Here is a 12,635-nt window from a genome sequence, read left to right as displayed (position 1 = left end):
AATGATGATGGTAATTATAGCTACGATGGTGGTGATAACCACGATGCAATGGGAATGGATGATGATCATTGACGATGGTGATGGTTATCATAACCATTATAATCATTAACAGTGATGGTAGTATTGGGTGATAATAACAATGGTTGTTGTTACTATGGATAAACTGGTGTTCATTTAATTGGATAAACTGGTGTTCATTTAATTGGTTTTTTTTAGTGACACAAGATGACAGTTATGTGGTGAAAAAGTTTGTTTTTGTTTTTATGTGTTTTACGGCGTTTGCAACGCACGAAGGTCATATCAGCGCCAGTAAAAAGGAAGAAAATGGGATGATAAGAAGTTCTAGAATTACAATTAAAGCACCCAAGAATAAGCAAGACAATGGAGAATTGGTTCAAATAGGGAACAGATGAAGATTCCAAGAGCACACTATCAGTTGACTTAGTTTCAGATCACTAAATGCAGACCTGCATACTTTACTCTACAGTAAAAAAAAAATTTGTAATTTTGGGGAGATAAAAATTGAAGTCATTAAAAGCTCACTTTAATAATCAACAATTTACCTTCAGAGGATAAAATAACACTTCAAACTTCTTTGAATTATGTAGTCTGGTATCTGCTTTTATTTTCAACAAGTTTTGATGACTCAGTGATGCTCATGAAGTTTTGAAATTGGTGTTAAAATTTCGTAATTCTACGAATTTTTCGTAATAGTAGACTTGACTTGACTTACTTGACTTAGATGCCTTTCGCGTCTCGACCGAAAGATCGGGTCGCCTTGGCTGTTTCCAGTATTTCCTGTGTGAGGTGTCTCCAATATTGCCGGTCCTCTGCTAGGGTTCTCAGATTTTCAAGGTCCCCTGCCGTTATGAGACTAATGCTTTGTCCAAGTGTTGTGAGGTTTTTGTTTAGGATCACAGGGAGTGTTGTGATCGGTCTTCCTCTGAAAAGGTTCCCGTGTTTTTGGAAGTATCCCGACATGGCTTGGTTAGCTGGTATGTTTTTGTCCCTGCGTAGTATGTGACCGAAAAGTTGCCATCGTTGTTGTAAAATGTCAAGGGAGATTGGTCTTTCTTTTGTGATCTTATAGAGTGATTCATTTGAGATCTTTTTTGGGTATTTGATGTAGTAGACAGGTGTGCTAAATGTTTCCTCCAGACACATGCACAGGTCCCCGCCAAGAGGAACACACCCAACTGTTTACAAATCATAATTATGTAAAAAGGAAAAATAATACAGTGCATAACAGAGGGATGATTTACAAGGAAAAGAACATCATCTCCTAAACCTAACTATACATTCGACTTTTTCCCTCCCAGCCAAGGTATCCGGCCAGGGCCAGGACGAAACCAAGTAATATCATTTCAAGACAAAGACAGAAAGCAAGTTGGAAACAGATATAGGGGTATAGAAGACACAATATGTACCTACTGCCCATTACGGGAGGTCAGGAACCCAATCCAGTGGTGAAAAAGTAATAAAATACAGATGGAAGCTATGTTAAATATTATGTGGTTATGGTGGTAGTGGTGTTGATGTCATGTACATTTTGAGAGCGTTAATAATTTGTTTCATTATGCTTACCTGCTCCCTTCTTTGATGAGTGAAACGGCAATGCGAAGTCTCGAACAAAGGAAGAGCAGTAGGAGGAACACAATCAGGAAAATGACACCAAAGATAATACCTACAGATTTATTTTGAAAAGAATTATTTCTAATAAATACTCTCAGAATAAAATAAATGTTTTTCCAATTTTATGAATGGCGTTTTGAAAATCCATTAAAAACTTCGTGCTAAACAACTTCCTATTTAGATAAATTTTAATAATCTTTACCTTTAATAGGAAACACAAGTGTGATGTCAAAAAACTGGTTCACAACTCATTGGAAGTATAAAACCACTCTTCCAGAGGACTGAATACATATCGAGTGTAAATTATATTCTGGTTTCAGAGTGATGGTATTTTAATTTCTAGTCTAAATATATGCTGTTCGTTAATAAAGATCATAAATAACAATGTGAAAATGAATGTAAGTTTCAATTTAATATACGAAAACTGATAAAATGGACAGTTTGGGTTTCCCCTTTATCAACAAAACAGGACGAATAACACTACAGACGAATGAGATAATGTGGTAGTGGCATTGTTAAGATTCATCGTCACATTCGTTACGATGCAACCGACAATTTTCTCATTCTGATTTCTCTTGTACATCACACAATCTAAAGAAATGCTTTGACTACAGCTATAAATACTAAATACTGTATTGTAGACATCATTTTGCTGAAAAACATTCTGTATAGAATGCACTTGTTACTCTTTTTGTTTAATTAGGAAGAGTCTATTTTCGGGGGAAATTCTAAAAATAGCTGGTAAGGAAAGAGTTATTGGAGATGGATGCTTTTCTTCTGAAAACAAACTTTTTCCTTCTTTTTTTTTTTTCTTATCTTGATCACAAGCATCTAAAATTCATCCCGATTACAAATTGATGCATAAACTCGTTCCCTTCTCGCCAGCAACAACAAAAAAGTTTGTCACAATAATACATATTGTAATTTCCATACTTATGTAAGCTGCCCTTTCTCAAAACATGTTATAAGTTATATTCAATCTAAGACTGTGATAATACGGTGTAATTTAAATATATTTTGTAATATCGAAATCAAGTGTCAAATGTGCAGACATTGGCTATAACATCTGTCCAAATCATCTCTGTCATCAGCCCTCCTAAAAAGCTCAACATCACTCATCGAACTACACAAAGAACTCTAACTCCACATTAACAATCTAACCGTCCATGCAACTATATTATCATAATCATCAAACCATCTTTACCTCCCCATAAAAAGACATTATTCTTTGTAAAAGTCCATCTTCAACATCACTCATTGCCCTACACAAAGAACTCCACATCACCAATCTAACTGTCCATGCAACTGTCTCATAATCATCCAACCATCTTTACCTCCCCATAGAAAGTCATTCTCCTTTGTAAAAGTCCATCTTCAACATCACTCATTGAACTACACAAAGAACTCCACATCACCAATCTAACTGTCCATGCAACTATATCATAATCATCCAACCATCTTTACCTCCCCCCCCCCCCCCCCCCCCCATAGAAAGTCATTCTCCCTTGTAAAAGTCCATCTTCAACATCATTCATTGACTTACACAAAGAACTCCAAATCACCAATCTAAATGTCCATGCAACTATATCATAAATAATCATCCAACCATATTTATCTCCCCAAAGTAAGACTTTCTCCCTTGTCAAAGTCCATCTTCAACATCACTCATTGACCTACACAAAAAACTCCACATTACCAATCTAAATGTCTATGCAACTATATTATCATAATCATTCAACCGTCTTTACCTCCCCAAAGAAAGACATTCTCCTTTGTAAAAGTCCATCTTCTGATGAGGTAAAACGACATCTCCTCTTCTGTGTCTTTGTAGTCATTGTACAGATAAAAGCAGATAATTGTCACTGTAAAACAAAAGACAAATAATTTTTTTGAGATTTTATATAGCACAATATCCACTAAACGTCCTCAAAGCCCTTTACAAAGGGTCCCTGACCAACAGCAACACTTAACATGTAGAATGAGACATGACAGCTGTTAGCTGATATTACATTTTTTTTCCCCGACAGAGACAATGCTGTTAACAGTAAGGTACTTATTTTACACCTGAGTACGGTGAGAGAATGTGAGTAAAGAGCCTTTTCCAAGGACTCAACTATGCGCTGAGCGAGGCTCGAATCCAGGACCTTGCGATCCGAAAGTGAGTGTCATACCACAAGACCACATGGCCGCATTGAAGGGGAAGGGCAGAGACGTGGGAGATCAAGAGTTGTGTACTTTGTTTAACAAATAATAGAAATCGTTAAATCACACTGCATCTTCGTTTCTCTCAGTCTTCAATTGTAAGCCAAATACATATAATTTAACTCACTCAATCCTCGAGATTTTTGCTACTTTTCAAAATTGGAAAAAAAAATGTATTAAAAATGAGCATGTACATAGATAGTTTTATCCAACTATCACTGACATGTAAAAACTAAAAACATTAGCGTTGATACTACACCTATACTTAGTCTCAGAAAAATGTAATAAATGGGCATGGAGTCGGGTAAATAATGGATATAGTCGGTGTTAGGGTTGAGGAGTTAAAATACCAAAGATGAAGATGAGAAACGAAAGTACCAAGAGATGAGCCAGGAAAAAAAGATTATGGCAGAGAGTCAGAGTCGAGCCAGGGACTTAACTGTGACAAGACTTTCTGACTGACTTAGAAAATGAAAGAAAGATGGACAATGCAATGTTGCAATCTAAGCTACCCATTGCCATACAAAGCATATGTCATTATGTCGATCTGGTATTATGTTGGAAAGAACTAGATGAATAGAAAAATTTGTCAAAAGCCTTTAAAAAAAAGTTTGAATATTTATTCACTAAACGTGCTCACAGTGCTTTACAGGATGTCCCTAGTTGACAGCAACACTTGACATGTAGAACGAAATATGATGCATATTGGCAACATTACAATTTTTTCAGACAGATACAACGCTGTTAAAAAAAAAAAACCCGAATCAGATAGAAAAGTGCTGATGCGGCCTTATGTTCCATTAGGAACCAAGAGGCTTAAGTCAAACAAGTAAGTCATTGAAAATAATGAATGAAACTTAATTTTTAAAACTAATTAATGACCATATCCATCTAAAATTCAAGTTTTGAAATCGGGTTCATTCTGACATAACACCGAATTGCGGCAGTGGGTTACAAATTATACACGAAAGTACCGACTTACAGAAACACCAGATGAATACAAAGGCCAGGACGGTGAACCAGACCATGAATCCCGCAATCCATCTCATTAGGGTAATCCAAAGCAGGGAGATCAACATAGAGATGAGGAGACCACTGGGAGAAGAAACATCAAGGTGTCATCATAATATTGTGAAATTGATCGTAAGCTTCAATTTAATTACGAAAACAGATAGAATGGACGTTTCGGGTTTTCCACTTATCAACAAACACGATGAATGAAACACTACAGATGAATGAGATGATGTGGTAGTGGCGTTGTTAAGATGAATAAGCAAAACATTGATGGGCAGGAAATAGTTGATAAAGGGGAAACCTGAAACGTCCATTTTATCTATTTTCGTAATTAACCTGAAACCTACATTCAATTTCACATTGTTATTTATTTCTTCCAGCTTCGAGCAGCAACATATACATCATAATATTGTGATATCGTAAATGGCTTTTGAGTACCTAGCACGCCAATACAATATGGTATGAGATGTGCATGAGTTGCAATATTTACTCACCTGGGTTAGTCCAGTCTTCTATTGGAATAGACTTAAAAAGAAAAAAAAATAATCTCCGGCATGGTTATTCATAAAGGGAATTTTATTTCATTTATAATCAATATCAACACTGATTTTATGGTGACATCTACAGTTGTGGAAGGTGTGTAGTATCTGTAACAAATTAGAACTGTGAGTGAAAATCAAGCTTTAAAAAAAAACAACAAAAAACAAAACAAACTAACAAAAACATAGAAAAAAATAAAAAAACAAAGAAAAAAAAAATGATTAAGAAAAAACAAAAAATAAGCTAATATAGTATTAGATGTAAAGGAGTTGTTATTTTTTGCGCCTGGCACCTGGTCATTCCAGTCTTCAATTGGAATAGATTTTTGTTTTGTTTTTTAATTTCCAATTTGCGATGAATAAAAGGAATTTCATTTTACTTAGTTTCAATTGCATACTGATTTTGTGGTGGCTCCAGTTGCTGGATTTTTGTCCAGATAAGAATATATACAATATTGAGGTAAAAAGAAAAACACAGTGCCGTGGAAACTGGTGTTCAAAAGATCTGAATGTAAATGTCAGCATTGTGATATTATCCTGATTTCAAATTTTGTCTACATGACTATATAAAGCGAATTTGTGCTTTTGTTTGGTTTTTTTTTGTTTTTTTTTGTTTTTTTTTTTTTGGGGGGGGGGGGGGGGGGGTTTGTTTGTTTTTATTATTTCTTTATTTTTTTTGGAGGAGGGGGGGGGGGGGTTGTTGCTGTTTTTTGTGTTGTTTTTCTTTTTTTATAGGATATTTTCCAAATTTGTTTCAGACCTTTGACACAATTATCTATTTTTATTAAGAGTTAAACAAGTTTCAACAAAAATTAACAAACATCACACGAGCTCTCTCTCTCTCTCTCTTTATTTTTTATTTCACTTCTCCCTCTTTCTCACACTCACCCCTTTCCCTTTTCTCTTATCACATCATAATACACATTACTCATTTTTGTGTCCTTTCCATTTTTAACAGAATGTGGTAGAGAAATAAAAATAGAGGAGAGGAGCTCGAGGATTTTTTTTTTGTTTGTTGCTTTAGGTCTCTTCCAACACAATTGAGGTTATATGAGAGACCGCTGAAACAAAAAAAACAAGCAATCTAACAAAAATAGTACAAATGTAAATCAAAATCATAACCTAAAGATATCATAAGCTAAATTATAAATAACCAAGAACAAACAGGCAGAAGATTTACAGAAAAAAAAAATATCCCCTGTCAAAAATACAATCACAAACCAAAGAAGCAGGATAGGCTAGTAAAGAGAAGAAGAAACGACATCACTATCGGATTGTACACCCATGCGAACATCATAGGTATATGATTCAAGGGTGATGCTCCCATCCAACCACCCGCGGAGCTCGAGGAGGAAAAAGAGAAAAATGGTTACTAAAAGGTGTATGAGAGAATGAAGAAAAGATGAGTAAAACTTGGATGAAAAATAAAGGAATTGTTTTAATGTGAATGCAAAAAAATGTAAAACAAAAAATAATTGAGCTTTATTTTGCTTTATATAGCGCAATATCCACTAAATGTGCTCAAAGCACTTTACAAGGGGTCCCTGGTCAACAGCATCATTTAACATGTAGGACGGGACATGACGCCTGATAGGCAATATTACAATTTTTCGGACAAAGACAACGCTGATAACGGCCAGGTACTCATTTTACAATTGAGTACGGTGAGAGAATGTGAGTGAAGAGCCTTTTCCAAGGACTCAACTATGCGCAGAGCACGAGGCTCGAAGCCAGGACCTTCCAATCCGAAAGCGAGTGTCATACCACTAGACCACATAGCCGCAAACTAAAAAGTTTTAGTTCCTTACATCAAAATCATCCACCACGATGCCATGACGTCAGCTACAATCTTCTCCCCGTATTCCTTGGCTGTCAAAAACTGGTCAAATACACTGGTGAAGAAGGGAGATAAAACCAAGTATTAACATTCAAAACCCGCCAAGTTGAAAAATCTGAAATTTCGTTGGGTTTTTTTTTTCAGGTTTAAAAAAAAGTTGCCTTTGCAACAAATCAACAATTTGTCTTCCGCACAATTAACTCCAAAGTCCTTAAAAATGAAAATGTGTTGTGGCTTTATCTGATAAATTAATTTAAAAAAAAAATTTAAGTAATTAATCTTTTTTTATTTAAAAAAATGATTTTATTTAATTGTTAATTTATAATTCAACCTATTAAACAATTAACCTATTAATTGAATTTTAAATTTAAATAATCTTATTAAATTATTATTATTATTATTATTATTATTATTATTATTATTATTATTATTATTATTATTATTATTATTATTATTATTATTATTATTATTATTATTACTATTATTATTATTACTATTATTATCATCATTATCATTATTATCATTATTGTTATTATTTTTGTTGTTGTTGTTGTTTTATTATCATTATCATTAATACTAATAATGTTATTATTACTACCAATACCACTATCATTATCGACGCGGTATGCATTGGAGCTTTAAAGATAACAAAAAAAATGCAAATCTTGGTCATAAAAATATAAAAAATGAAGTTTAAATATAAAACTAAAGCTATGCTCTTCGCCAAATCTATTAACAACGACATAATATCATTTTTTAAAATTGAAAATATCGGCCTACCGACAATTTCTGGCAATCTGGCATTCAGGTGAAATAATATAATAAAATTTCCATATCATTTTCCAAGCTATCTGTTTCGTAAATCACTTTTTATATCAGTGATTTCTAAATATTCTGTCGTTAATAAAAAAAAATAAAAAAAAAAAAAAAACCCCAACAGGCTGTACACCGACTTTATCTGTTGTTTACCCGGGTTACTTTTACCCTATGCCTATTTATAGCATTTTTTCTGAGACAAAATTATTGGCTATTTTCGAAGCTAATGTTTTTAATTTTTGCATGTTGATGATAGTTGAATAAAAATATATATTCACATGCTCATAATTTTTAATACATTTTTTCTTTCCAGTTTTGAAAAGTAGCAAAAATCTCTAGGTTTGAGTGAGTTAAATAATTTTCTCACGTGATTCCATCCAGAAGATCTTTCTGTGTCAAGGTCTCATCGCTGCCCGCCTCTTTGATGGTTGTATTGCCATCCTTGTTGACAATCTCACCACCTAACTTTAATACTTCCGTCAGAGGTAAGCATCGATTGATGACTGTTGTAGACAAGGGTGAAACGGAAAATTCCATAATAAATGATATAATATAATATATAATATAAATCGTATATTAGTGTGTATAAGGTGATGAAGTTTAAACTTCTTATTCCAAACAAAGGACAAAAATTAATCATTAACTTAAAAGAGATCATCCATTCACTAACACACACACACACACACACACACACACACACACACACACACGCACACAAACAGATTCACATCATCACACACCTGGTACGCTCACAAAAAGACCCTCATATCTACACGCACGCACACACACACACACACACACACACACACACACACACAAAGAAAGAGAGAGAGAGAGAGAGAGAGAGAGAGAGAGAGAGAGAGAGAGAGAGAGAGAGAGAGAGAGAGAGAGAGAGAGAGAGAGAGAGAAGCGCAAACACACAGCAATAACCAGAAATGCAAGAATAGCGAACACTTTTATTATTAGAATCCACTTACTTGCTTCACTTTCCAAGTAATATGCCGGACATTCTTCATCTAAGACCAGGTCTGCTGCAGACTGAAAAATATGAATTGTGCGGGAAAAAAGGATTAAATTAAACTCATCATCATCATCATCATCATCATACCTGGATACCTACCTGGATACCTCTGTATAGAGCTTTTAGACTTAAAATCATCATAATCATCATCATCATCCTCATCACCATCGTCGTCGTCGTCGTCATCATCATCATCATCATCATCATCATCATCATCGTCATCATCACCATCATCAGCACCATCACCATCGTCATCATCATCATCGTCATCATCATCGTCATCAACATCATCATCATCACCATCGTCGTCATCATTGCCTTGTTAATATCACCATCCTGTCATTCCCAGTGTCACCAACAACCGTTCACTAGATTGTTGTGTATAATTTCAGATATTTTAAACTAGAAAAGACAATTTGATATTCTCATGACACCAGCATAAAAAGAAAAGAGTCCTGAAACTGAAATTTATTAATACGGCCTCCCACCAATGCTACAAACAAGCAATACACTCTTCATAAAAGTCTAGTTAATCTTTTTTAAATTATTAAAAATGCATAAATAAATAAATAAATAAATAAATAAATAAATAAATAAATAAATAAATAAATAAATAAATGAATGAATGAATGAATGAATGAATGAATGAATGAATGAATGAATGAATGAATAAATGAATAAATCAAACAATTAATTAATCAATCAATAAGACAATGCTGAATATAAAAAAAATATGTTTGGTTCATCTGAAAGGGATAAAAAATAGGAATGAAATACAGGTCTTTGGATATTTGGAATGCTGAAGATTTTTAAAAACATTTTTTTTTAATGAGAACAAGGAACTGAGTGGCTATACCGTTGGAGACAAACATTGATTATCAACAAATCCTTCATGTGGAAAAAAAAATGATTTGTGTTGTTCTCTTCTCATTTGGTGGGGGGTCCCGATAGCTCAGTTGGTAGAGCACTTGCTTCACATACACACAAAGGGACCGGTTTATATCCCTGGTGCAGTTGAGATTTTTTGTTAGTCCTAGCCCATGGAAGTGTAAAACCGTTCTACCAGAAGTCTGAATAGTGATCTTCGTCTGGTTTCAGGGTGATGACATCTTATTTTCTAGTCTAAATATATACTCGTCGTCAATAAAGGTCGTCCAACTTTGCTCTTTTTCGTACTGTAATCCCAAGAGTTTGCCTAAACACCCTGCTATTACAATGCCACTTGTTGGAAAACAGACATAGGGGGATAGAAGACACAGTATGTACCTCCCTGCCCACTATGGGAGGTCAGGAACCCCACCCAGTCATCATTGCCTTGTTAATATCACCATCCTGTCATCCCCAGTGTCACCAACAACCGTTCACTAGATTGTTGTGTATAATTTTAGATATTTTAAACTAGAAGATTCAATATGTGTAACCTATTAATTATTGGTCTTCCTAATGAATGGTTAAATACACACTTCCAATGAATTTTGGAACTGGGAAAAGTAGAAGTTATGACGCCACGTCTTCCCTTCCCTATGTCAGATTACAATATAGGTCTATTTAACAATGAAATTTAAAACCTATTCATACCTTGGACACATCATACCCAGGTTTACAGTACTCCTTCATCTTTTCCTCTAAAGTTCCCGTGAATATAAAATTCTGTTTCGGACACTCCTTTACACAAATCTGAGAAAGACATAATAGAAAATTAGCCGTGCCATTATACCCATTATATTCGTCATTATCACCACCAGCACCACCACGACCACCACCATCTTCATTATAATCATCATCATCATCATCATCATCATCATCATCATCATCATCATCATCATCATCATTATTATCGTCAACATCATCATCACCATCGTCGTCATCATTGCCTTGTTAATATCACCACCATGTCACCAACAACCGTTCACTTGATTGTTGTGTATAATTTCAGATATTTTAAACTAGAAAAGAAAAAAATATATAACTAAAAATGAAAAAAAGAAAGAATTAAAAGAATATGAGAGAGAGAGAGAGAGAGAGAGAGAGAGAGAGAGAGAGAGAGAGAGAGAGAGAGAGAGAGAGAGAGCGAGAGAGAGAGAGAGAGAGAGATAACTAGACAAAACTCCACACTCTAGAATTGAATTGAATAATATTTACCTGTGTGGTGGGGCATCCATCTACAAACACGCCAGGTCCCATCCTGGCACACTTGACCAGGTCGAAGAAGAAGAGATTCTTCTTGTCCCTGAGTAAAGAGAGTAAATTATTCATTCATTAAACCTGAAAATGTGTACATTAATTTGGATAAACCATGCTCTTTTTTTTTAAAAAAAGAGCTTTTATATAGCGTAATATCCACTTAACGTGCGCAGAGCGCTTTACAAGGATCCCTGACAAACGGCAACATTTAACATGACATGACGCCTGTTAGGCGATATGGCAATTTTTTTTTTCGGACAGAGACAACGCTGTTGATGGCCAGGTACTCATTTTAAACCTTAGTACGGTGAGAGAATGTGCGTAAAGAGCCTTCTCCAAAGACTCAATTATGCCCCGAGCGAGGCTCGAACCCAGGACCTTCCGATCCGAAAGCGAGTGTCATACCACTAGACCACATAGCCGCACAAGTTTTCCAAGTTTCGGTGGGTTCAATGGCGTTCCAACATTAATCTTCATTTATCATCATGTAATGCATTCATCCTGCAGGCCATTCCTGAATATTTTTAGGGTGTCGGTCCTAATTTGTATGCTGTAAGAGCACTTTTACAAAGTTTGCAACTTTTAAATCCAGGTCTTGATCTACAATTGAATCAAGGGTGATGTGTGTAAAGTACCTAGCAAAAACTTTGAGATCATTATAACCCATCCAATTCTTGACCACTATCAACAGCGCATGATTTTGCCACAAGTTGAGACAATGTTGCAGTAGCAGTAAACCTCGCAGTCTGAATGACAATTGCTGAGAATTGTGTGATTCAGCCGAGTTTTGAGGCTGTCAAAATCTTGATGTGACTTTAGAACTGAGGGCACTGCAGTTTTTCTTAGTTCTTCAGTGATTAATTCGGCCTCATCTGAATTCAGAAATTTCTGATAGAAAGATTCTGGTTCAGTTTAGATACTATTGATGCTGGATGTCTCCCTACATATTTGTTGCCATGTAGGAAATATTCTGACATTGCATTTTGGGCTGGGATGTTATCTTATCGACGTAAGATGTGACCAAATAGCTTCCATCGTTGTTCTTTTATTATTGTACTCAGGAGTTGGTACAAATCGCTCCAAATTGCCATAATAAAATCAAGACCATATAATAATAATTGTTACATTCAACCTTTTGTACCATGTATCAACGAAAAGGCGACAATGAAAAGGCGTCGGATGGGAACAGTACAGACAATGGACGTTTCGGGTTCAAACCCTTCGTCAGCAAAGCAATAAACAAAGGAACGGTTTTTGTTCATTGTCTTGCTGACGAAGGGTTTGTACCCGAAACGTCAATTGTATGTACTGTTCCCATCCGAAGCCTTTCCATTTTCACCTTTTCGTTAATATTTTTCGCGATCTCAAGCTGTTGGCAGCCCCCCCCCCC

At 35.2% G+C, this 12,635-nt stretch overlaps 1 protein-coding gene across 21 annotated transcripts in view; it reads right to left on the bottom strand.

Annotated features, from left to right (window-relative positions):
- Positions 1 to 12,635, bottom strand: part of LOC144979933 (choline transporter-like protein 2) — a 133,000-nt gene that overhangs the window by 24,914 nt on the left and 95,451 nt on the right. For all 21 annotated transcript variants that reach the window (XM_078927245.1, XM_078927230.1, XM_078927247.1 and 18 more), the window contains 8 exons: positions 11,204 to 11,291; positions 10,640 to 10,738; positions 9,018 to 9,078; positions 8,408 to 8,543; positions 7,196 to 7,279; positions 4,817 to 4,929; positions 3,381 to 3,494; positions 1,585 to 1,684 (listed from right to left, as the gene is read on the bottom strand). In XM_078927245.1, coding sequence (XP_078783371.1) covers positions 1,585 to 1,684; positions 3,381 to 3,494; positions 4,817 to 4,929; positions 7,196 to 7,279; positions 8,408 to 8,543; positions 9,018 to 9,078; positions 10,640 to 10,738; positions 11,204 to 11,291 — 795 coding nt within the window. The remainder of the gene's footprint in view (positions 1 to 1,584; positions 1,685 to 3,380; positions 3,495 to 4,816; positions 4,930 to 7,195; positions 7,280 to 8,407; positions 8,544 to 9,017; positions 9,079 to 10,639; positions 10,739 to 11,203; positions 11,292 to 12,635) is intronic.

This window comes from Berghia stephanieae, chromosome 9 (genome assembly GCF_034508935.2).
Source record: "Berghia stephanieae isolate SIO BIC M18660-M18661 chromosome 9, UCSD_Bste_1.3, whole genome shotgun sequence".
NCBI lineage: Eukaryota > Metazoa > Mollusca > Gastropoda > Nudibranchia > Aeolidiidae > Berghia > Berghia stephanieae.
This window is presented reverse-complemented; position numbering and strand designations above follow the sequence as displayed.